Raw genomic sequence first — 26,429 nt, forward strand, 5'->3', positions numbered from 1 at the left:
GTAGTTGTCTGCCAAAGCTTTGTAGGTTATATAAGCAAGGAATGTGAGGATTCTGAGGATGCTGATATGTTTTCTAAGCAGTTCTGTTTGGGTTTTTTTTTTGTTTTATTTTGTTGGTAGCTTTGTTTTGCTTCATATATTAGTTTTATTATACTGTACCTTAAAAATGATGGAATTGCATGCCCTTTATTATGCATTACTGGTGTGCGCTGCCATACTCCTGACAGCTTTGTTCCTTACATAAAGTTGCTTGATTTCATGCAGCTTCATGGATGTTATCTGTAAAAGCTCAATGTTGTATATCTGAAGAAAACAGTAGAAAGTAAGAATGTTTCGCTTTTGGAGCAATTATTTTTTTCATGTGAAAGCCTGGGGGCTGTTGAATACATAAACTGACACTTCCCTTTGCTTTTGCTTGTTCTTTTTGCTTACTCTGTGGCAGCTGTGACTTATTTGTGTTTTTTGTTTCCTGTGGGTGTTTCGCTTCGATTACTATGGCACATGTGTCTGTTTATGGTTGCAGCCCAGTTTTGTGGGGACTAGTGTCGTTCCAACTGCCTGCTTGGTTTTATTTAGTCATTTGCCCATTAAGTGGAAATTATTCCTTTGTTTTTACTCAATCTGGTTCTTTTTTTTATTTTGAAGATGTTGCTGAACCCAACAAACCAGCAGGCACTTCATCCTCTTTGTCTACGCAGCTGGCCGCTCCATATTCTTGATGCCTGCAGATCTCATTCTTGTTTTGTCTTTGTAGCCAACTGATTTCTTACCAGCAGGTGACCATTTTATTTGCGTCTCTGGGAGACCCCTGTTTGGTTATACAAATGGCACAGAGTTCTCCTTGCTCACTTTGTAAAGTATATTTGGAAGTAAAGGCTTTCCAGGGCAATTTAATCTATTGAACTCTACAACTAAAATATAAGTTAAAAATCTAAAAGTCATAAATGAAAAAAAAAAAATGTATACAGTATCTGACTAAATAGATCAGTGAAAGTAACCAATATACTGAATAAATAGAGTTTCTAAATTGTAAGTTTAAGATTTGTATGAATTGTGCCACTCCAGAATATGCTAACTTGTAAATGATGTTGAGATAAAGTCCTGCATATTTTTTGTTAGATGAAATAATCAGTACATGGGGAAGAGAATCAATTAAAGCAGTCAAAGTTGCATAAGATAAAGATTGTAAAGAAGAAATAGGATGGATATCCATAATGTAAAGGCCCAAAAGCTAAAAAGAGAAGATCATCTCAGAATATATTTGCAGTTTGGTGTTAGTGAATTATCAATGTATTCTGGGAATAGAATTAATGAATAAAATAAAATTTAAAAAGCCAGTCCCATGAGCTTGACAACAACAGAACAATCAGCATTACAGTGAATTCAGTGAGTTGGACACATACTTTATAATATTACGCATATTTTGACCCAAATGGTATTCTACCAAATTTAAAAAAGGATAATTAGAGCCTCAACAAAACTTTAAAGATAGGAAGGCATGCAAAAAAAAAAAGAAAGTTACAAAGAGACAGAGAACTGCCACAGTTATGGTTTAATGTTGAAGATCAGTTGAATGTTTGTCCATTAAAAAAGTAAATACTGAAAGAGTTGGAGGATTAGGTTTTTTTTTTAGAAAATAAATGTAAATACTGTATAAAAGTAAATAATATGAAATCTAAATATACATACTTTTAATAAATTGCTATAAGGGACTTTCTGAGACAGTTTGTACAATTTTTGTTGTGGATTTTGGATGATCGCTGTTCTCTTTTGTGTTTTTCTGCTATCTACCCTGTCTGTCCGCCCAGTGCTCCACTTGGTTTGCATGTTATTATCTTTACTCTGCTCAAACGTTAACATTATACAAAGTTATTGTCTGTTTCTACCTGCATTGTTATCACTCTTTAATTTAATATTGTTTATTTTTATCAGTATGCTGCTTCTGGAGTATGTGAATTTCCCTTTGGGATTAATAAAGTATCTATCTATCTATCTATCTATCTATCTATCTATCTATCTATCTATCTATCTATCTATCTATCTATCTATCTATCTACCATGTCTGACCCTAAGAGCTGCTTAGTGAAATAGGCTAATTTCTAAATTTTAATGGCATTATAATTTATGTTAGTGTCATGAGTGGCTTTGTCATCGAATATCATCACACTTCTTGCTTGACATTTCTGATACAGCTTCCTCTTGATTTTATGCATCTATACCAGATAACTGGCACTCACTAAAACAGGAAGATTATATTGTAACTGGTCATCCACTCTTAGTCCTTGCTTTTAGGTGTTTGCCTTCACCTGTTGCATAAGATACAGCATATTTAATTAAAGAAAATCACTCTAGTAAATGCCTTTGGCTAGTAATATTTCAATTTTTAATTTAGAACGATTATAAACATTATCAGGTTCTTGTATACTCAAAGAATTCAGCTAGGTGAAGTTTATGGGTACATTAAAAGCCATTTCTTCACAAGACCAAAGAGATTTACGGACCCCAGCTTGTCATGTAGGTAAATGACCATTACCGTAGGTCATTCTTTTCAAAGAGTCTGATGTACGATTTTATGTATGGCTAATTCATGCAACATTTAGGCGAATGAAGATAAAAGTTCACTGTTTTAAATATTTTGCATTAATTTATGTTCTTGTGTAGCTTGTGGAGAAACGCAACCCAATGCAGATCCAGAAGGCACCTTTAACTACCAAACATAACACATTGGCACTTTATAGCAAGATACATGGCAAATTTCAAAATGTATATTCTAAATAATAAATTTGACTTGGTGCACCATTCTTTCCATGTGATAGACACTACAGCCCTAAATTCCAGAGGAGTTCTGCCTGAAGTCATTTTGCGTATAGAAATCTCATTATTTGGCAGTATGGCATACATCTCTTCTACAGCACATCTTGTGACAAACCCATATGTCTAAGTGGTCTGTAATATCTGTTTATTCTTGATCTATTGTTTTAACACAGACACTTCAGCATAAAATCCCAGATTAGTTTTGACCTTGTCCAGTGCTGCCAATCCTGGCACGTCCCTCATCTGCAGCATTGTTTACAACAATAATTTTAAGAGTTGATTTGCTTAATGTAAGTTAATCCTGTCAATCTATGTTAGATATTTCAATTTTTGCCATTCAGACATGTTATTGTGACACCATTTTTATTATACTATACACTTTTAACAAGATAAACCACTCTGTTAACTTAGCTTAGCAGTGTCTTTCTTTAAAGATACTAAAGTAGCCAAAACTGACTTACGCTTCTAAACCAGGCTGCATTCCTTGGTTTTCCATGTGGTGTGTTGCAGTTACTTGCTTTACCACATTTACCAGACATTTAGTCATTGCTGCTGCGTTTGTCTGGAGAAAACCCACCTCAAATCTAAAGCTGAAGGATGGCAAATTGCAAAAATTAATTTAAATATGATCAAATGATCAAATTTGCTAAGGCCAAAAATAATATAACTTCATGGTACATACATAATTATTTTATACTGTCCTTTAATGAAAGCTTGGGATGAAACTTTGACTGTAAGAAATTCAAAATGCCACACAGAAGACACTTTTTTCCTTATACAAGTATAAATGAGAGTGCATATATTAGGTCCAAAACAGCATGTCAAAAATTGTAATTCTGAACATTTCTACCTACTAAATGAATAAAACCATGTAATTATAAGTCTGTTTCATGACACCATGGAATGTATAATATGGTTTGGAGCTACTATACTGTTGTACTTTACCTTTGAGTAACATAACACTACATTAGCACCAATTGGAACTACAGTTAATATGAGACATGTACAATATTTTAGCCTTGTAAATTTCCTGATATCGAAGAAGCCGTTCACAACAGGCAAGTGAAATTAAAACCTAAAAACAGGAAGAAAGTCTTTAGCTTTTAGGATGAATACCATGTTGACTGGGACTGTCAAATTCCGTCTTTTAGTTGCATTAATATTATTATTCAAATGTGGGAAGCACACTGACATTCATTCCTGCTTCACCACAGGTAAAATTCCCAGCCCAACCACTGACTTTGTGGTGTTTATGTGCTCTTCTTTCTTTTCAAATTTGTCTGGTTTGCTCTCACATCATAAAAACATGTGTGTTTTAAATTAAACAATTCCTTTAAATATGTCAGGCATACTGTAAGTGAATGCGTCTGAAGTGTGCCTTATGGTGGGCTGATGTTCCAGATGGGGTTTCTCTCTTGTGCATGACACAACAAAGATAGACTTTCCTGTATAATGCCCTTTAATTAAATAAAGATTTGCAGAAAACAGACATTGGGTCGTTTTGTGCCATGTGTGAACCTATAAAATATAAAAGGTTGGTTATTAGGAAAAGTACAGTTAGAGGAAAGGAGTAATAATAAACGGTATCATAATACAACAAAATAATAAATTCTAGTGTATCTAACTAAACACTCATAGGGCTCCCAGCTAACTTTATGGAGTGTCCTTACTTCTTCTCAAACTATAACAAGTTTCCTTCCTTCCACTCATTCACCAGGCAAGCCATTTCAAACACTCCATATCCGACTGTAAGCTAGAAAGCCCTTTTGAAGCCCAGCTCTGGAGCACATCCAGGTCTGCCTTAGAATCACTTATAAAGCTGGAAAGGGCTCTTTAAACATCCTTGGACTGCCTCAGTCATCCCTGTAATCTGCATTTGACACAAAAAGACCAGCAGAAACCTAAATTACACAAACGTCTATACACTATATATCAGTTTAGAGGAAGTACAACATCTTATCCTGCATCCTTCACTTGTCCTGCAGTATTAATCTGTTCCAGAAATATTACTTCCATGGGTCCTTTTATTATTGACATCCAGCCATGACCTCAGAAAGTGGGCTTTCCATCCTGGCTGCTGCCCAATGCATTGTAACTGCAACCCTGAGTGTGTTATTAATATTCCATATTCATTAGTAGTGAGAGACACAGAAAAGCTGGGCTTGTACTCTACGTACAGGTGTCAGGTATTACACCCTATGGGGGAGCTCCTGGCATGACATAAAATTCCACAAACGTTAGAACGGCAGCAAACTATTATCTACTCTTTTCAAAATAACAGCCACTTTATAGTGTGCCATAGAAGTGCATGGACAGACACTCAAAATCCCAACTGTCGTGCTTGACCATCTCTTGACAGAACCAAGAGTCAAATAGGAATGACTAATAATCTTAGGTTATGGAAGCATCAGTGTAATGTTATGGAACTTCCATAATTTTTAGAATAAAAAAATGAAATATGTGATTCACATTTTTCAGTAGTTTACCATGTTTTTTAGTATGTCAAAAGTTTCACATTGTATGATACAAGTAAATGAACGGAAGTTGAATATTCTATAATTATTGTAACTTGCATATTATTCATCCACCAGCCCATCTTTGTTATTTTATTTTTGGTCCAGTTGTAGGGTTGAAGAGACTGTTTTGACAGAAATGGAGCTCCAGTCACAAACACATACACATGATTTTGATTCTTCAAAACAATGTGTCTCAGAAAAAGACGTTTAAACCATCACATGAAAACCCCATCCAGAATAAAAAAAAAAAAATCACAATAGTCCGGAGAGAATATATATGCATAAAACAATGGGAATAATAAAATTATGATATAAAACATTTGTATTGTGTCACAGAATTAAATAATGTGGTTGTAGAAAGCTAATGAAATGCAGTCTGTAGAATGGCAAGAAATGTAATTCTCACTTTAAGCAAACTTCAGAGGAGCACTACTTTCATTTTGTATAAAATGATTTCTGTTTAATTTGAAGAACCAATTCAATATATTTAGAATTTGAATTAATTAAAAATGTTATTTTCACTAAAAATGATCTAATTGTGTATACGTTTATGTCTTTAAAAGAATAAGAGTTTAATTCCTCTTAAGAAAAATAATGCTAGCAAATGCTTATAGTATTTCCAAGTCATAGATTCAATGGCAGCTGCATTCAGGATATAACTGTGTTGTGCACATGCCTTTAGTCTAAATCCTAAGTATTTGAGGTTTTGAAATCCCTATAAATGCATTCATCTGTTCAGTTAAGCTGCATAAATATATATATATATATATATTTTTTTTTTTTTTTTGCTTGAGGCATCCCTTCAATGTGGTTAATAGTTCCTGGGAGGTCCTTCATTTGCATTCTTTTATGTGTGACTGAGTTGCATAATTGTTAAAAACAATACCATAAAACAAATGACTGTAAAAACTTATTAACATAAAATTTACGATTACCACATGATGAAAACTCTGCTTAAAATATTGAAGTATGTAAGCAATAGGAAGGTGATAAACAGGTATTTCCAATCCTTTGTATTCATATATGTATACAGATACACAAAACACCTAAGGAAATTTTTGTTATTTTCCCTGTCCAAGTGATTCCACATATTATAACTTCTGTTATGCTGATGCTATGACTCTGAGGTGCCTGATTTAATACTATATTGCCAGCTCATATTATGAGTGACACACCCCTTGACAATGGATCTTAGTAGATCTGATGCTACAAGCGGTATTTCAGATTCCACACCTCAGCTCCATCAGCTCCTCAGAAGCGCCCAGCCGGACCACTGTGGTCTCTGTGGCATTTAACACTTGCTAGAATTGGATGGTAGGTCTTCTTTCTTCACTTCTAACACTGATGTAGAGCTGGCGCCAAATGCCAGAATGCATTCTTATGCTCTTTGCATAGCTCTTTTAGGTGGGTCACTATCTTTAAAAGGACTCCTTATTATTGCCATATTAGATGGAATTCACTTGGCAGTTTTGCAGGCTTACCATTTTTATAGCACTAAGGGGGACTCATCCTGGGTCGATGCTACTTGCTAGTGCTTTTATAATACTGCAAACATTTCTTCTACAGACCTCCAATCGAGGTAGGTCATAATTGTGTTTACAGTGTGTTTGGTTTCCGATGCTGAAGCTTAAAGACTTTGCTGTTGGTGAAATTTATTAAATATGCAAAATGGCTTGGATACCTTAAGGAGAGGATTTGGAATACAATTTTTGTTGCTCTAGCCAGCTCACAAGCTATCAATATATTTTTGCAAAACACAAGAATGTCTTGTATTGTATTGTTATTGTTGCTAGGACTCATGAAATGTGTATGCATATTCTGCTTGTGCTTTGTCATCATTCTACAATTTTGTATTTCATCTGTTTGTGAATGGTTGTGGGCATGTGAGAAAATAAATGTATGCATTACTATATCATGTTTTTACATTGTTCTTGGAATGGTTTTCACTTTAATGATTTAGTTACGGCATAGACAAATTCAGGGCACAACAAGTAAATATAAATGAAAGAAGTTAGGGGCAGCATGTTGCCACAATGGTAGTGCTACTGCCTCATGGCAAGGAGACCAGGGTTCAGGTCCCTGGTCCTTCCTGTGTGGAGTTTGGATTTCCTCCCTGTTCCTGTGTGGGTTTCCTCTGGGTGCTATGGTTTCCTCACACAGCCCAAAGACATCCACATTAGGTGGATTGGTGACCCTTAAATGGCCCTAGTGTGTGGTTGTTATCGTCAGACTGGCGCACTGTCCAGAGTTTGTTCCTGCCTTGTACCCTGTGCTTGCCTTGATAGGTACCAGCAGCCCCTCAACCCTGTTCAAGACTAAACCGGCTAGAAATTGACTGTAAGAAATCAATTAATGATACTAAATGAGGTGAATGTGACTTTTTTTAGATTGAATAGAAATGAAAAATTGAATAGCTACAGCAAAGGCAAGCAAATGCAATCTTTTTACTATGTTTTTATGAAGATAATGTTACAGATAAGCTATACAACAATGCTACTTCATTAATTTTCTACTTCAACAACAACATTTATTTAAATAGCACATTTTCATACAAAAAAGTATCTCAAAGTGCTTTACATAATGAAGAAAAATAAAAGACAAAATAAGAAATTAAAATAAGAAAACATTAGTTAACATAGAAAAAGAGTAAGGTCCGATGGCCAGGGAGGACAGAAAAAACAAAAAAAAACTCCAGACAGCTGGAGAAAAAAATAAAATCTGCAGGGGTTCCAGGCCACGAGACCGCCCAGTCCCCTCTGGGAATTCCACCTAACATAAATGAAATAGTCCTCTTTGTATTTAGGGATCTCTCTCGATGATGATGGTCATGCAGACTTCTGGCTTTTAATCCATCACTGTTGGAACATCACGGTGCTTTGAGTAGATAATCGTGCCTGTGGTGTCTCCCCAGCAAGTATTTTAATCTGTGCTGGCGTGCAGCTGATTATTTTATGTGTGCCATCTCCCCAGCAACGGATTTTATGTGAAGGGCCATGACTACCCAATCAGCACTCTCTCCAGCAATGGTTTCCTTTATTTCTTATCATGCGCGGCCGTGGCAAGGCCATTTACTGTGCACCCAGCTTCCAGTGTGTGTGCGTCCGCGGTGCTGAGCGCATGGACGGGGCACAGTGCGATGTGCGGTGCACCCCGCGCATGCACACTTCACCAGAAGACACACACACATGGACACCTGGACGCACACAGGGGTTTTATTAAAGAGGATGATAAGTAGAATTTTAAAGTCAATCCTGAATGACACAGGTAACCAGTGTAGTGACATCAAAACTGGAGAAATGTGCTCGGATTTCCTTTTCCTGGTTAGGATTCTAGAAGCTGCATTCTGCTCTAGTCGCAAATGATTTATGTCTTTTTTGGGTACTCCTGAGAGGATTGCGTTACAGTAATCTAGTCGACTGAAAACAAAAGCGTGAACTAATTTCTCAGCATCTTTCAATGATATAAGAGATCTAACTTTTGCTATGTTTCTTAAGTGAGAAAATGCTGTCCTAGTGGTCTGATTAATATGTGATTTAAAATTCAGGTTACAGTCAACAATTAACCCAAAGCTTTTTACCTCTGTCTTGACTTTTATTCCTATTGTATCCAGTTTATTTCTAATAGCCTCATTGTATCCATTATTGCCAATCACTAAGATTTCAGTTTTCTCTTTATTTAGCTTGAGAAAGTTACTATTCATCCATTCAGAAATACAAGTAAGACATTGTGTTAGTGAATCAAGAGAATCGGGGTCATCAGGTGCAATTGATAAGTACAGCTGTGTGTCATCAGCATAGCTGTGGTAGCTCACGTTGTGCCCTGAGATAATCTGACCTAATGGAAGCATGTAGATTGAGAAGAGCAGCGGACCCAGGATAGAGCCTTGTGGAACACCATATCGGATATCATGTGTCTTTGAGTTGTAATTCCCACAACTAACAAAGAATTTTCTCCCTGTCAGGTAGGATTCAAACCAATTTAAGACACTGCCAGAGAGGCCCACCCATTGACTAAGGTGATTTCTAAGAATATTATGATCAATGGTGTCAAATGGCACTCAGATCTAAGAGGATGAGAACAGATAAATGGCCTCTGTCTGCATTTACCCGCAAGTCATTTACTACTTTAACGAGTGCAGTTTCTGTGCTGTGATTTGTTCTAAAACCTGACTGAAATTTATCAAGAATAGCATGTTTATTGAGGTGGTCATTTAACTGCATAATGACTGCCTTCTCCAGAACTTTACTTAAGAAAGGCAGGTTAGAGATGGGTCTAAAATTTTCAAAAGCAGAGGGGTCAAGATTATTTTTCTTAAGTAGGGGTTTAACTACAGCAGTCTTAAGACAGTCTGGGAAGACTCACGTATCTAATGACAAATTTACTATGTCAAGAATATTATCAATCAGCACGCCCAATACTTCTTTGAAAAAATTTGTTGGTATTGGGTCAAGGACGTAGGTGGAAGGTTTCAGTTGAGAAACTATTTTATGTAAATCAGGTAAATCTATCCTAGAGAAAGAGTTTAATTTGTTTATAATGGAGAACTGGGGTTTAGGAGGATCCTTAGTGTTGGGGAGATATACTATGTTATTTCTAATATCATTAATTTTTTGATTGAAAAATACAGCAATAGCCTCACAGGTTTTACTGGAAGTACTTAGGAGGCATTCCTTTGTTTTACCTGGGTTTAGCAGACGATCAATCGTTGAGAATAAAACTCTGGGATTACTAGCATTGTTATTTATAATCTTAGAGAAACAGCAGCGCCTGTCAAGATGGACAGTGTTATTGCATTCAGTTATTTTAACTTTTAATATTTCATAGTGTATAGTTAGTTTAGTCTTCCTCCATTTACACAACTTAGCTCTACGGCATGTTCTCTTTAAATCAGACACTCTTTGGGTCTTTCATGGTATAACAATGCTAGAAGATTTTTTAACTGTCTTTTCAGGTGCAACTATGTCAACAGCAGCTCTCACTTTAGTATTAAATCTTTCCACCTTATTATTTACATTATCCTCGCTATTATAGTTGGCACTATAAACGGACTGATTGCTTAGAATGTTTGTAAATTTTAAAGCTGCTGATGAGTCAGAGAAGCGTTTTTTAACAATGTTTTCTATCATTATTTCTATACTAAAAAGTAAAAGAAAATGGTCTGATAGACCCGTATCAATCACCTGCTTTATATCAACTTTTAGTCCAGTCAAGTCTAGCGTATGACCTTCTTTATGTGTAGGCTGATTAACAAGCTGTCTCAAATCAAAAGAATCTACAGAATCTTGTATGAATCTTAATTACCAACATAACCTATTTTTTCTTTCTCCTATGATTTTTATTTACATTTATGTTAATAGGATTTTTATACAGGTACAAACCGAGAAGTCCATCTGGATCATCGTCAAGACTATCATCTGGAATATGCAATAGAAAATAACACACACACCATCTTGTGCTTCTCAAGAGACCTCAATACTTGTGATATGGATGACAAAATAATCACGGTATGATTATTTGCTGTTATTTACTCCATTTAAGTGAATGGCTATAGTAGCAAAAGTCACTGTAACATTTCTTACAGCAGTTTTTATTTATATACAGTATATATAAACTGCTCAAAAATATTAAAGGAAAACTTTTTAATCAGAGTATAGAATCAAGTCAATAAAACCTCTGGTATATTGATCTGGTCAGTTAAGTAGCAGAGGGGAGTTGTTAATCAGTTTCAGCTGCTTTGGTGTTAATGAAATTAACAACAGGTGCACTAGACGGGCAACAATGAGACAACCCACTGTCATTTTTCCCTCCTCATCTTTTCTGACTGTTTGTTCAGTTTTGCATTTGGCTACGGTCAGTGTCACTACTGGTAGCATGAGGCGAGGCCTGGACCCTACAGAGGTTGCACAGGTAGTCCAACTTCTCCAGGATGGCACATCAAATAGCTTCTAAGGCCACTCTGCATCCTGTCACGTGGCTTTGACCTGTACAGTAATGACACGGTGATTATCATGGGACATTAAATGAAGATTATCTGCAAACAATACAAAAATAAATAAATAAATGACAAAAAGAACAAAACAGTGAAAAAAACAAACAAAACAAACTGTTCTCGGTATTGACATAAATGTTCATGCAATCTCTTTATAGACAGTGACGCGAATTAGAACTGAATCTGACCGAGGAAGATATTCTACAAAACCACCATGTTGCCTTGCTCCCCAAGGAAATTTATTTCTTCAAGTATTTGTGATTTATTTTGACATTTTCTTCATTGTTTCTATATTAGGAAAGCACAGTAAGAGTTATATGGGCATATCACTCAGATGACTACAAAAATGCACACAACTATCATGGACTGAATCGTGGAAGGAAGAGTCTACGCTTACTTAATCCACAACATTATCAAGATGCACTGGAGAGCCTTCCATTTTTTGAAATAAAAAATCCCAACGTAGGTAAAAAAATTCCTTTTTTAAAAATGTGAAAATGTAATCACATATTGTTATTTATAAAAATATATTTAAATGGTAATTTTGTTTCTTTTGAAGACAGATAACTATACCCTTTAAAGATACAACATATTACTGTCAAATCTTCATGCTTCCTGAATTAAAAAGAAAACATCACATAATAAGGGTATGTTTTTATTATTATTATTATTATTATTATTATTATTATATTGTGAAGTGAATCTGGGTAGTGGTACCCTTATTGACCAGCAGAGAACACTACCATTACAAAAAGAGGTGTTTCAAGATCCCAGTGGTCATAATATAAACCCTTTCACATGGTACTATGTGGCCTCACGGGTGTACTGGGCAAGACAACCAATCTGGCCCTCTTCAGTAGACCTCTGTAGTGGGGCTAACATACGGGAATATCTGGTGCTGCTAGGGAGAGTCCCATCTATACGATAACAGAGATCAATGTCAGCCAAGACCCAGGAAGTGCCTACAGAGGAGTACCTGTGAGGTGGTTGGTGTAAAGTATAAAAGGGCCCTGCTTGACTTGCTCAGAGAGCTTAGTGTTGGGAGTAGGGAATCAATTCCCGGACGGTTTTATCCATTCCAGTGAATCCGCATGTCATTCCCGGGTATCCCAGGCTTCCCGGGATGACACAGTGCACGGGCATCTCACATGTGAACGGTTTTAGAACGACCGACACTTATTTTTAATAAAACTACTGCAGTATGTTGACACCAATAAAAGACTAAACTTATTTACAAGCAGTCCATGCTGTCATATAAGTACATGTATGTAGTTCAGGAGTGCCCAATGCGTCGATCGCAAAGGTAGTGCAGGTAGATCGCGTTGCATTCAAAAATTTTTTTTTTTAAAACGTTAGTCTATCATATATCCTCCCTATGGCATTTGCCACTTGATTGTCATACAGGCCAGTCTAAGATCTCCTTTCTTCTAAGACACTGGTCATCCTGCGCACACGATGAAACGCGCGAGCTACGGTAAAACTCCGGCCGTGATCTAGTTAGCCTTCCAATTTATATCGACTAAAGAAGGGATTTAAAAAAAATTGTTTGGGGAGGGTATGGGCTTTATGTGTTTTAGAAGAGGATTTTTTTCTCTCACGTTAACGTCACAATATATATATATATATATATATATATATATATATATATATACAACTATATATATATAGTTGAAATAGTTTTACTGTCAAATAATGCAAAGAGTACGCGACACGTGTTTCGCCCTAATTCTGGGCTCATCAGGCGTACACATTCACTGCACCCCCTATTGGGAATCGAACCTCGGACGTCAGCGCTAGAGGCGAATATATATACTTTTTAATATAGGTAGATCATTTCGACCTGGTTATTTTAAAAGTAGCTCACAAGCCGACAAACTGTGGGCACCCCTGATCTGGTTAGTTGCGGTAATAAGAGCTTAGAAAGCATAACTTATCCAGCGTGCGGTCGTCCAGGTGAGAGCATACTTCGTGCAGAGTACGCCAGCTGCTGAGAAAGCACGCTTTGCCTCCACTGAAGTAGGCAGCACAGTCATCAGATATAGATACACTTGTTCTAAACAACGCCCGCGCTTGCCGTTGCTGTGAAACACCGCCATTTCAACTGTTACTGATGCATCCAGTTTCTTGTCATCATTCTGTGATGGCAAGTTTCTTGGCACAGATAATGCGGATGGAACAGACTGACGCATTGCAATTTCAAGTTGCTGTTCAAAGCTGTTGTCTGACAGACGTCAATGAAGTCTTCAGTTTTCAACTATAACTCTGTTATTTCTTGATCAATTTTACACTTTTATACAATATATATGCGAACTTGGCTGTTCCCGGTTTCCTGGGAATTACAGCAGTTTCATTCCTGGGACACCCTGCACAATCAGTTTTTAAGTCCTTATAGATGAGTCAGATATCATCAGGTCAGGTGACCAGGGAGGACCACAAAAAATAACTATACAACACAAAATACAAAAATATATATTCAACAAAACAATATAAAGAACAATTGTGTACATAACACTTGGACGCTGATAAAAAGCTGGGGAATTCTTTCTTCTTTGGTTGTGCAAAGAAAACACTCTGAAGCATTCCAGTTAATAAGTAGAAATGTCAGACTTGAAGAATCTAATGATTATCTTGTAATTCCAGATAGTTTAATACTGGATGGCTGAAAAATGTATTTGTTAATTTTAACTTGTAACATATTAATAAATATAATCAAGATTTTGCTCCTAATGACAAGAAAAAAGGAGGTAATTACTCTATTAGAGAATGAGTTAGAAATTGTATAAGACAATTCTCCTTGGTGCTAACCATAACCCTAATTTGTCATTGACATATTTTAGATGTCTATAGTTAATTCTGCATTAACATGGCCGTTAATGGCCCAGTACTGACAGTTATTGATTAATTCACTATGGAAAAACATATCCAGTAACAGGTGAACCAAGTCAAACATTCAGCTGTCTTTACAAAACATAATACATAAGTGCCTGTACATTTTATTTGTAATAAAGAACAGGCGGTGGGGAGTAGTGTGCAGCTGCAGCAGAGTTGACAGATGAGAAAAGCACTTTCAACAAGATCAGCATTTCATTGCAGACATCTAATATTATACCAGTAGTGCAAATGTATTATTTTGGGAAAGTGTTCACCATAGTATTTTATTCCATCCATCCACATTGTGTTTGTTAAAACCACACTTTTTCCTCTGTTTATTTATTGTTTTTTTTGTTTGTACTTGTACATTTGCTTTGTTAATTTGCACAAGTGCACGTATTGTAAATAGTATTTTATTAGTCAATGTATATTTTGGACTTTTATCCTGCCTGTTCATTGTTTTAGATGAGTGATTGGGTGAACAGGACCAAGCTAGAAGGATACTTTGAATTCCTTATTACATTTTAAAAAAAAATCAAGGCATTCAGGCTTTCCACCCATGTGGCAGAGATGTGCAGGTAGAGCTGATTTTAATGAGGTTTTAGCAAATGTGTCCTTGGTGCCACATCTGGGGTTGTCTTGCACATCATTCTGATAAGATAGTCTTGGTCCTGATAACAAACTAAATTCAGGGGATTAATATGTGAAAACTGCACAAATATTAATTGTTATTTTTTACATATGAGTGGCCATGTGCGTATGATAATGTTATTGTGAACATACATCTAAACACCTGACTTCATGTGCACACATGTGATCTGAAAGCATTGTTGGGCAGACATATTTGCAAACATATACACAAGGTCCCAGCTCTAATCCCACTGTATGCTGTTGTACATATGTAATTCTGATTGTTTGAAACATCGTCTCTCTGTATTTCTTTCACCACCATAGAACACAATTAAGGACACTTCTTTTCAAGAATATTAAATTGGAAAAATAATTTTTGATAGGTAAAATTGTGGATGGAATTGTACAGTAATATGCAGTAAACTATCTGAAGTTAACAAAGACAAATTGAATGAACTGGGCACATCCATATGCACTCCATGTGGGTGGAGCTTTACACACATTTTCCCAGGCGCTACTCCAGTTAGCTATTGAAATTTCTTTAAGCAGTGGATCTCAACCTGTGGGGCGGGCCCCCCTAGGGAGGCGCGAAGTAACAAAAAGGGGGGCGCGAAGATGTGAAAAAAAGAAAACAAGAATCAAAAATATGAAAAAAAATCTGTTGAAACCAAAACAAATTAACTTAAACTACATTCTGATGCTAGAACAATAAATATAGAGTTAGATAAATGTCGATAAAAGTTAAGTAGGTATAATAAAATATGCATCTACATTTCAAAAAAATGCTAGGGGCTGGCACGATTAAAACTGTTATGAAAACTCAGGTCACAATTACTTAAAGGTTGAGAAACGCTGTCTTTAATGGTTTTGAGTTATTAAGAAGAAGACTAAAATCCAGTTAATCCTGAAAATCACTTACTCTGCTATTCCAAATAAAACGCAGTCTACCTTAAAACTTCAAGCCATCACAAGAACAGGCCCTTGCTTTCTACAGATACAAATAAAATTCTTTATTAATTGTCATTAATGAACTGCAGTTTATGTATTTTGAAATGTATAAATGTACTGATACATTGTACTTTGGTCTATATGAATGTTAGGTTAAGCAGGAAACTGGCACTGCTTGGTCCACATAAACAATAAATGTCATAACTTCTTATGTAAAAATAGCCCCTACTAGTTTTGCTAGATATTTAGACATCACATATTTTTGGTTCTATCTACCATTATAATAGCAGGGACTCCCAGTATTGTTGAGGAGTGACCAGTAAGAACCAGTGTTACAGAAAACAGAGGGCTCAGACATTATGCGTATAGCATATTTTTATAGCATGTACTCTAAAAGTCTGGTCGGAGACAGGAGGGTGGCCCATTATATGATACAAGTCCCTCTGCAGTGTATTATTTTTAGCAGACCAACTGGGGGTTTCCTCGCTCTTTAAACATTATATGGAACACAGGAATGCAGGTAAACCTTGGACCACTAAACATAGCTCTAGGAGGATATTCCCAGGAGTTCCAGAGGGACCTGAGCAGTGATTCGTGGAATAACTCCAGATGCAGTGTCTGGCCAGAACTTAAAAGAGTCTGTACAGCCATATCATAGAATTTTGGATAGGGAGGTGAGACAGGACAAGACAGCTCAAGAATAGAAGAAGGGCAATGTGTGGCAAGTAATGTGGAAGGTTAGATAAAAAGCAGCGCTTGTCACTTATTTTTATAGGTGGACAAGTGTATCAGACATCCCACCAAACAGCCAGTGTTTCAAAAACTATATAGGGTTGGCTGAGAGAGGCAGCAAGTTTTGTTTTGGGTAGCTTCCTTTGTACTTCTTTTGTCAATCTCCTTTCTCCGGTGTTACATTTTGTTAGTAAGAATACAATATCTTGTATGTTTGACATTTTTGGTACATAAGTAGGCTGCACACAAGTAAACGAGAGGGAGAGAGAGACACACACACATAAAACAACCTAAACCATCTAAATAAATAGTCTCCATTTATTTTCCAATAATAGTAATAATAATAATAATAATAAAACTCACAAAAAAATGGAGACAGTTACACAGAAAAACTGTACCAAGATAGGAGGACCACTAACTTGCCAAACAATTTACACATCTAGACCAATTCCACAATTACCAGCAGGATGGCTAGCTTATAAACAATTACATTTCTTTTAATAAGACAAAATCCAAAACAAGACCATCCAACCCTAACTCGCCACACTTTGCTCTGTTAAACACCAGTCCTTCTCCTCTCACCCTTTACCCTAAAACCTAAACAAGCTTTTCTTATAAGTAAACCCCACCCACCAACCATTTAATCACAGTAAGCAACTCAATACAGGGTCGTCCAGATCTAATTATACAGATCCAGATCGTCTGGATGACTTTGATTTATGCGGGGGCGATTCCAGGTCAGCACAAAGACGATTCTTCATGTCGTCAGTTCGCACACTTCTCGATGGTCCGGGATTTTTCGGGTGATTTTATATGTAATAAACTTAATAAGGTATAGCGTAATGAAAATTGCATGATCAGATCTGGACCACCCTATAGGTAGGTAATGAAGGCAGGCCTCAATTAAGTCATCTGCTCAAAAAGAAAGAAAAAGAAAACAGGCTTGGTTTACAGTGTTATGCTGTGTTTCAGGGTGGCTTGACATCGCTCGTTGTCATTCACTACACACAAAAGTTCCAAAGAGAAAAATTCTTGAACTTTATGTGACGATGTGGGTTCTGGCTCCACACTCCCATTGCTATTGGAAGCACATGAACCCAACACCGTCGATAATGTTGCCGAGTGAGCTAGTCAATGGAGGCAAATAAACAATTGAGCAAGGGGTGGTATACAAAAAGTGCAATAGTGCTTTTATTAAAAGCAGTCAACAAAACAAAAACAGTGTTCAAATAAATAGTGCAGTTCTTCATATTCATTAAATAAATAATCCATAAAAAGAACACGTGGGGGTTAAAACTCAATAGAAAAAACAATCCTTAAAATCGAGAGGTTAAAATGATCAGGAAGCTGTCTTTAAAAACAACAACAAATAAGCTTGGTGCTTCTTTTCTGTATGCGTCTCACCTGCTTATCCCGTACGGGCTTAGCAGCAGGCAAGACGCTCTCTGCAGCTGCCCTCCTACATCACACGCTCGAGACTGGAGACCTCCCGATCCCTGGCTTCGGTCTGGCACTCATCCCAGTCCCCGAGACTTGATTACCCTCAACGGCCAGGTCGCCACGCTGGGGATTCCATCACCAAGTCTCCCGACTTCCGCTGCCTTTTCCATGGCCTCTCTGCGGCCCGTCGCTTTCACCTTGTCACTCCCGCTACCAGATCGCTCACCGGGAGCGACATCTACACAAACACCTGGGTGTCGGCCTAACACCCAGCTTCCTCGCAGCTGCCCACGGCGCCGATCGCGCTCACCACGCCCGCGTGTCCGTCTCCCTCCTGCACCGCTTGCTTCCACGCTCCCTGTAACCTCCGTCCTCTCCTTTCCTTTCCTTTCTCTCCGATCGATTCTCTCTCTTTTCCCCAACCGACTTGCGCTTCTTTTAAAAACGTGAGGGGCCATCACAGCTGCAGCATTAGCCACGGGAGCAATCACGAATGTGGGCAGTTCCTCACCTGTGCACACGGTGAGAAACGCCCACATCGACGACCGCCCCGCGGCTCGCTACAACAACGCCCCCCCTCACGAAGCCGCCTCGGGTGCGGTGATTATTTATTTAAAATCAATGGCCTTTTCTCCACGAGCTGTGGACCCATAACACCACACTTTATTATTCAGTATTCTCAACAATAACACTGCAGAAAATCACATTTTGTCTTTTCCTACTTCGGAGTTTTGATTGGTTCTTCTGAGGTTTTGTCTTGTTCTTTTGTTTTTTGGCATGGAAATATTTCAGTAAAACTAACTAGCTTTCTCTTAAAAGAAAAGCTCACTTCAACTAAAAGACTAAAGCTTCTTAAAGACTTCCATGTACCACCTTGTTCGAGTACAGCACATTACAGTATTTTTCTTTTGTTCACTGTTTACTTGTCTTGATTCCCAAGTTCCATTTCGCTGTCCTCTTCTTAAACATCACACTCATTTCGTTAAAACAGAATGACAGATGTATGCATTTGTCAGCCATTTCTATCAGCTTTCATTCATCAAAAAATGCAATAAATTAAAAAAGTTGCTAAATAGACAATGTTTAAGTAAAAAAGTTGAACTGTAATATGTATTAAATGAAGACCGATCCATCCATCAATCTGTTCCCAGGGATCGAATTTGGGGTGAAGTCAGGGCCTTTCAGGGCAGCATTGAGTAAAGGGTAAGAACCTAATCTGTGCGGGGAGTCAGGCTAAATAAAGAGGTGACATTTAGTTTAGCTGAAGTATTTGGTGTCCGGCACTGTTTTTGTACACGTTTGCTTTAATTACATTTTGGCTAAATCTAAGTACTGTAGCCCACATCTGTAGTATAATAAGCAATTATAATTTTGGCTGAAAAAGAATTTAGGAAGCAAGCATATAATAATACAAGTAATAATTAAGTGTTTTGGAAAATGGAAGACAGTTAATTTTATGTTGCTACAGTAACAACCTCTAAGAGACCCCTTTAACCCACTAAACAAAGGACCTCCAGTTCAAGAAGCTTTTCACATGAATTTCAAGACGCATAATGCTTTCATGCAGCTTTTTTCAACTCATCACAGTTCATTGAATTATATCCTTTTCCATTTTAATAATTATACCGTTGTATATTTTACTTAATATATGCATTTGAAAAATGAGATCATATAAGCAGACAACAACCTCTTTAATAACTTGAAGAATACATTCCAAATTCTGTTTTCTGCTCAATAGACTTATTGTTACGTGGACTTTCTCTTAATTGCTAGTACAGTATATTTCTGTTGTCAGTTTTCAATTTTTTTTTTCTTGAGATAGCAGCATATTTTGCATCAAAGCCTTAATGCTTTTTATTCTTGGCAACAAAAGCTATCAATTAAACCTTATTCAAAGAGGCTTATTGAGAACATATACCACCATAAAGCTTTTTAGAAAAAAATGAAATACAAAAGTGAAAAGTATCCATCCATGAATACAATAATATTGTAATAATGGAATGAAAAAATAAATATGAAAAAGGATTTTTCAATTTTCAATTAGTAAATCTAGATTTTTATCTAAATTTGCTTGCTATTTAAATGTAGATGTATGTTCATCACACTTGATTTAATTACATTTAGGTAATCATATTAAATGTCACTTTTTGAATAAAGTTAATTTCACACAATCTATTCATGCATATACCTTAAGATTATACCTGAGTTTTAGGTGTACTTTTTTGCTTTCAGTTCATGAAATGTCCTCTATAAGTATGTCATTAGAATTGAAAATATGAAAAATACATCTATTGAAACCAAAACAAATTAACTTAAACTACATTCTGATACTAGAAAAATAAATATACAGTTAGATAAATGCATTTGTATCATTAATTAAAAATGAACAAATTGGTATTAGTGGGCTCCTTTCAAAAAAAACCGTTAAGGGGGCACGATTAAAAGTGTTATGAAAACTGCAAATACTTAAAGGTTGAGAAACGCTGTCATAATCGTAAAAAGACGTTTCAAGTGTTATATTGTCCAAGTCTTCCATTTAAAGCTCTGCTACTCTGTAATGTAATAGGGCATCAGGCACGTGTTTACTTCATATGTGCAGGAATGTGTTTATGTGCTTTGTATTCTGAATGTTTCATTTTTAAGTAAGCTGCACTAATTGTCTTATTACACCTTTAAATATTTGTGCTCAGTTTAGCATATTTAGGCGGTTTGTGACTTTTATTTAAATATCTAAGAGATAATGTATATGTCATTTTTAGTAATTCAAGTATAGTTTGTTAAAAGATAACTTGAGTGTCATTCTCAAACCACTTAGCAAGTACCGAGCTTTTGTTTTCTGTTTCTTACGGGAGGCTGAGAGTTCTTTGCTTTCAAGTCTCTGATTTGCCTAAATGTACATACAGTAGATGCTTGATAATTACATTGGTTGGTGGTTAACTGCATTTCTGAACATTTATTTCCAACTTTGACTGTGTCATATGGAGTTATACATTTCTTAAATGCTTTATCTTTAGTGTAACTCTGACTTTTGACTTCACTATCCTTTCTAAGTTTTGATGAATGTCTAAGACAGATAAACTGACCCCAGCTGCTTGAAGCCACATTCTGTTCAGTAAGATCACCTTACAAAAATAAACTAATAATATTTCTAATGTCTCTGAGCTATAGCTAGTGAAAAACAAAAGTGTCTGCCTGACTAAAGAAGTTTCCTGACATTAAAATGAAATGAACATACAGTAAATGAATATGTGGTGCATAATAATAACAATAATAATGTGTTAAACAGTGTTTTACAATGATTTCTTAAAGATGTGTTAGATAGATAGATAGAACATTAGTTTAGCTTTTGTTCTCTTTTATTTTCTTCTTCATGTGGTTATTGTGTAATAATTATGAGTACATACAGATACCATTCCATGTGTTTTGAGCTCTATGGGAACTACCATGTGATTGGGTTTTTACACATGATAAATATAATGATGAAGAGCTCCACATTGTTTAATAGTACCAAACATAGCAATTATTCATTTTTCGTAGGCATTTTTGTCCTGTAAAGTATAACATGATATAGTCAAAGAATTTGCTTAGTGAAAAATGTAAAATATATTACAATATAATGGAAGAATGTACTTAGTGAAAAAGAGTTTAAAAAATTATTCATCTTCATCTTTTCCCACTTTTCCCACTTCTGTGTGGGGTTGATGTGCTTGCTCAACGTTCTCCATACAGCACAGTTCTGCACTTCCTTGCCAGTGAAGCCCTGTTTCTTGATTTTCTTTTACTTTATACATCCACCTCTGCTTTGGTCTTCCTTGATTTCTCTTCCCTTGCACTTCACATGTCCATACCCCTTCAACCAACTTTCCTGTACTTTCTTAGACACCTCTCCTACTTTGTTGTGACTGTGATTGTCTAATTTCTTATCGTGCACTTTTTTTGTAACTCCTCAAATCCATGTCAACATTCTAGTTTCTGCCACATTTAACTTTTCCTACTAAGATCCCCTTATTGTCCATACATCATTGCTGGTCTTACCACTGCCTTAAAAACTATATCTTTAATCTTTGATCTTTAATTCTTCGATCACACAATACTCCTGATACCTTCTTCCAATTGTTCCATCAATAATGCACTTTATGGGTTATCTCTACATTTAATTCATGTTTATAACCTAATTTATTAAGTATTCTGTCTATTTATCTTCAACCCTTTATCTTTCAAAGCTCTTTTCCATTCTTCCAACCTCCTTTTCACTGAAAAAAATATTCATACACTATTATTTGGAATTTGTACTTAGTATGGCCTGCAAAACAGAATTTACAACAGAGGAGGATCATTTTAATTTGATTCAGGATAGAATTTATCAGTCATGGTTTCAGGTCACAACTGCCACAGTCACAAATTAAATTACTTTTAAAAAACTCTATAGCAATGCATGTACTGCATGCAAAGATCTTGGTTATTAAAAATAATGATACAAATTCATATTTATTTATCTACACTATACAGGTAGATTTTTGGAATATATATTTGGGAAGTTTCCTCCAGGTACTCCAGTTTCCTCCCACAGTCCAAAGACATGCAGCTTAGATGCATTGGCGATCCTTAATTGTACCTAGTGTGTGCTTGGTGTATGTTTGTGTGCGCCCTGTGGTGGGCTGGCGCTGTACCCGGGGTTTATTTCCTGCCTTGCACCCTGTGTTGGCTGGGATTGGCTCCAGCAGACCCCCCGTGACCCTTTAGTTAGGATATAGTGGGTTGGATAATGGATGGATGGATGGAAATTGTCTTCATTTAACAGTCATCCAGGAAAACAGAAAATAATGAAACTTAATAATGCATAAGAATGAGCAATATGTAGTACAAAAGACTGATACATTAAGGCCTTGGTGTTAATATATAGAAATCATACATTCAGAATACTTTAACTATTAATAACTTTTTGCTGTCAGTAACAAACATGTTTTCAAACTTGTTGGTTTCCCAAACCATACAAATGAGAATGGTTTGGGTCAGATAAAATTTGAAAATATGGCACAACTTTATCTAAGCAGGGTTAGGTTAAAATGGTCAATCAAAGCTGACGATGTTCTGTTAGCTGTCAAAACTTATTGACCTTATTGTCTTGTATGGTTATGAACACTGTAAGCAAAATGGATGTGAGGCATTATTAGTGAGGTGAGCTACCATTCTTATTTTGTCTCTGTTATTGCCTCCAGAGAGATCTCAAAACAGAATTGACCTTCTTGATTTTTTTTTGATTAAATTTTTATTAACAAAATATAAATCGTAAACAATTGCAACAGCTCACAGAAAGGTACATTATAATTTAACAATAAAACTTCCACCCCATGGCACCTTCCCCTCACCCAAGACTTTACCCACCTCTGGCCTTATATGAACAAGGATAGCCCTGGAGTGGAAGGCACAACAGAAAAAAGGATAAGTAAATAAATAATTAAATAAGTACATTTTGGTATGTGGTTTCCCTGTATATGAAGTAGGACAAGTTGCAAGGCTGACTGCCAGTTTTAAAGACAGGTGCTAGATGAACCATTAATCTATTAATCCATGCTGCAGATAATTCAAGCAAAATAAGATTAAAAAAGGATGTTTTTCAAAAATCAAAAGATAATAAACTTGGAGACTTCCAGCAAGAGGCTAATGCTAATTTTTACGCAATTGTGCCTAGAGAGAATAATCTTGGCTCTAAAGAAAAAAGAGAGACAATAGAAAAATCCAGAAGAAGAAATATTTGAGGCAATAAAGGAATTTAATAATAAAGAATAGATGAAAGAAATGTTGACAAAATGCCCCAATGAACCCTAACTTTGGGACACTTCCAGAACATGTATAGAAATGTACCTAGGGACGTAGAACACCAAAGGGAGCACAGAGGGTCAGCTGATAAACCCATACAAAGCATCTGCAGGGCGTTAGATACAAGTGGTGTACAATTTGAACTGAGTATGTTGGTAATTGGGGTTCTTAGATGCTAAGGTAATACTCTTAAAAACTATATTCCAGTCAAGAATAGTAAGAAAGGGAAGGTCATGCATTCAAACCAAATTAAATGGTAATGTATAAGAGTGGCTTTCCGCAAAGTTGTATATAACACAGAGACAGGCTTCACTTTAAGAGACAGAGACTGAATAAAGGAAAGCAAAAGATGAAAGGGTAAAGAAAAAGACAACAAAACACAGTGAGACTTAAGAACAGACCTCATTTGAAGATGAAAGAGAAAGGAAGAAGATGGAATAGGGAACTTAGATCTTTGTGATTAGAATGTTTGTAGCCCTGAGCTATCAATAATATTGCCAAGTGTGGCAATACCACACTGCCTCCCAGTTGGGAAAACAATAGGGTTGCATCCAATAAGCATGGCCGGATTTTAGAAAATGTGAGTGAGTGAATGTAATTTTGGGGAGAGGCCTAAATGTTTCTCCACCTTACACCAAATAGTGAGAGTATAAGAAATTAGAAATCCCAAATTTAATGAAAGCTGTCTCAATGTCAGAGAAACAAAAGGGAGAAGTGAGAGAGATCTGGGAAAAACAATTTGACTTCAATGGAGAGCCAAGATGAAATACTAAGGGGTTCCAAACAGCACCAAATTGATCTAAGCGTAAATGTCCAATAGCAAGGCAACACCCCCTTCTGACCTATCGCAAATCAATATGGTATGCCTAATGGAAGGTTTTTTTTACCATTCCAAAGATAAAATAGATTTGACATCAGACCATAATTTATTTGGAGGTGAAAGAGGGAGCATGCGGCACACACAATTAAATTGGGGGTCAATGTTCATTTTAATAATAGCCAATTTGACCTGCAAGATAGAGGCTGAGAGGACCAGGAGGAGTGGGAGTCTTTGCACTCCTGAATGTATGTTTATAATTTGAGGTGGAAATGTCATGCCCGGAAGAGGAAATGTCAATCCCCAGGTATCTAATAGGCTCTGAAAGAGGGGCCGTGAAGGAGGAGCAGGACTGATGACTAGACAAATTAAGAGGAAGAAGAGCTAACTTGAACCAATTTATTTTATATCCAGACACAGATTCATAGAAGTCAAATAAATTAAGAACAGATCAGAAGGGACATCACAGAGAAAAAGCAGAATATTATCAGTATAAAGCACAACTTTGTGAGGAGTACCATGCATTATTATGGGAGACATTAGGTGTGAAGCTTGTATAGCAATAGCTAGAGACTCGAGAGAAAGACTGAAGAGGAGAGGGGAAAGTGGGCACCCCTGCCTGGCTCCTTTTAAAGTTTGAAAAGATTGTGAAACAGAATTGGGCTTACTGAATATCAAAATAAGTCTGTTGGGTTTCCTTGGTCTCATGCTACTGCCCCAGCATACCTCTACATAAAAGATCATGCTTACAACCACTGATGGACATAACATATGCAGCACACACAGCAAAGGATCTGAGCAACCTTGGGAATGCGATTATCTTTCACCATTTTTTGCATATGGCCTTTGTGTTTATAACCCAATCCAGATTTCTTCCGAGGTGCATTTCAAGATCTACAGAATGGAATCAGTGCAGGCTTGGTTTTCCTAAAGACCAGCAAAATCTCCTATGATTTGCTAATGTTGAGCTACAGATATGAGAGACATCATTTAGAGACAGTTGTCATCCATTTAAGGGTATACACGTCCCCAGAACTGCCGATATGAATAATCACTAACGTATGTAACCTTGGTTTTCCTGTGCTATGCTGCTATGATGCAGCAAGTATAGATAGGGAGAGGCTGAAAATGTCTTTGGATACATAAGTCAGTTGATCAGTAAAGATTTTAAAGATGTGAGGTGTAAATTAGTTGTATATTGTGCCCCTTTCTTATGACAGTGATGATGAATGCGCAGACATCCCTTCCATTTGTACTTGCTGAAACCTTACAGTTCTTGCAAGTACCTGTCATCTTAAACATACCACAAAATCACAGGTAAAGTATATTTATGTTTCATTTATTAATGTTTTGTCTTGACCTAACATTCCCTTACTATGAAAACACCTTCACTTGTTGTTACTCTCTTCAGCCTCTATGCCTAATGACTTTACATGCTTAACTCAGTTCAGAGTTGCAAGAAGTTGGCACTTATATCTACAGCACTGGGCACAAAGCAGAAGACAACTCTAGATCAGACAGCAGCACATCACAGGACCCTCTCAGAGTCATTCTGAGAATCCCACAGAGCCAAATTTAAATTATCAGTTAGCCTAAATAGTATGTTTTGGGGGCGTGGTAGAAAAACTGTAGTACTTCTTGGAAAACCCATTTAAAAAATCAGAAGAGCATACGGACACAAATGTAAAATCACTTGGTGTGGTATTCATATCCAGGACACTGGCGTCTTGAGGCAGCAGGGCTATCTACTAAGCACCATGCCACCCATAAAAATAAAGTTTGTGAAGCCGAGTAAAATAATATTGACTGGCCTACACATTATAAAATAAAAACTGCTACGCTCCCTTGAATC

General features: G+C 36.6%; 1 protein-coding gene across 1 annotated transcript in view; it reads left to right on the plus strand.

The window, feature by feature from the left end:
* The window catches only part of moxd1 (monooxygenase, DBH-like 1), an 89,200-nt gene that overhangs the window by 15,355 nt on the left and 47,416 nt on the right, over positions 1–26,429 (plus strand). Inside the window, exons 2-4 of the mRNA XM_039747498.1 lie at positions 10,688–10,834; positions 11,617–11,781; positions 11,883–11,966. Coding sequence (XP_039603432.1) covers positions 10,688–10,834; positions 11,617–11,781; positions 11,883–11,966 — 396 coding nt within the window. The remainder of the gene's footprint in view (positions 1–10,687; positions 10,835–11,616; positions 11,782–11,882; positions 11,967–26,429) is intronic.

Source organism: Polypterus senegalus, chromosome 3 (genome assembly GCF_016835505.1).
Source record: "Polypterus senegalus isolate Bchr_013 chromosome 3, ASM1683550v1, whole genome shotgun sequence".
In the NCBI taxonomy this organism is placed as follows: Eukaryota; Metazoa; Chordata; class Cladistia; order Polypteriformes; family Polypteridae; genus Polypterus; species Polypterus senegalus.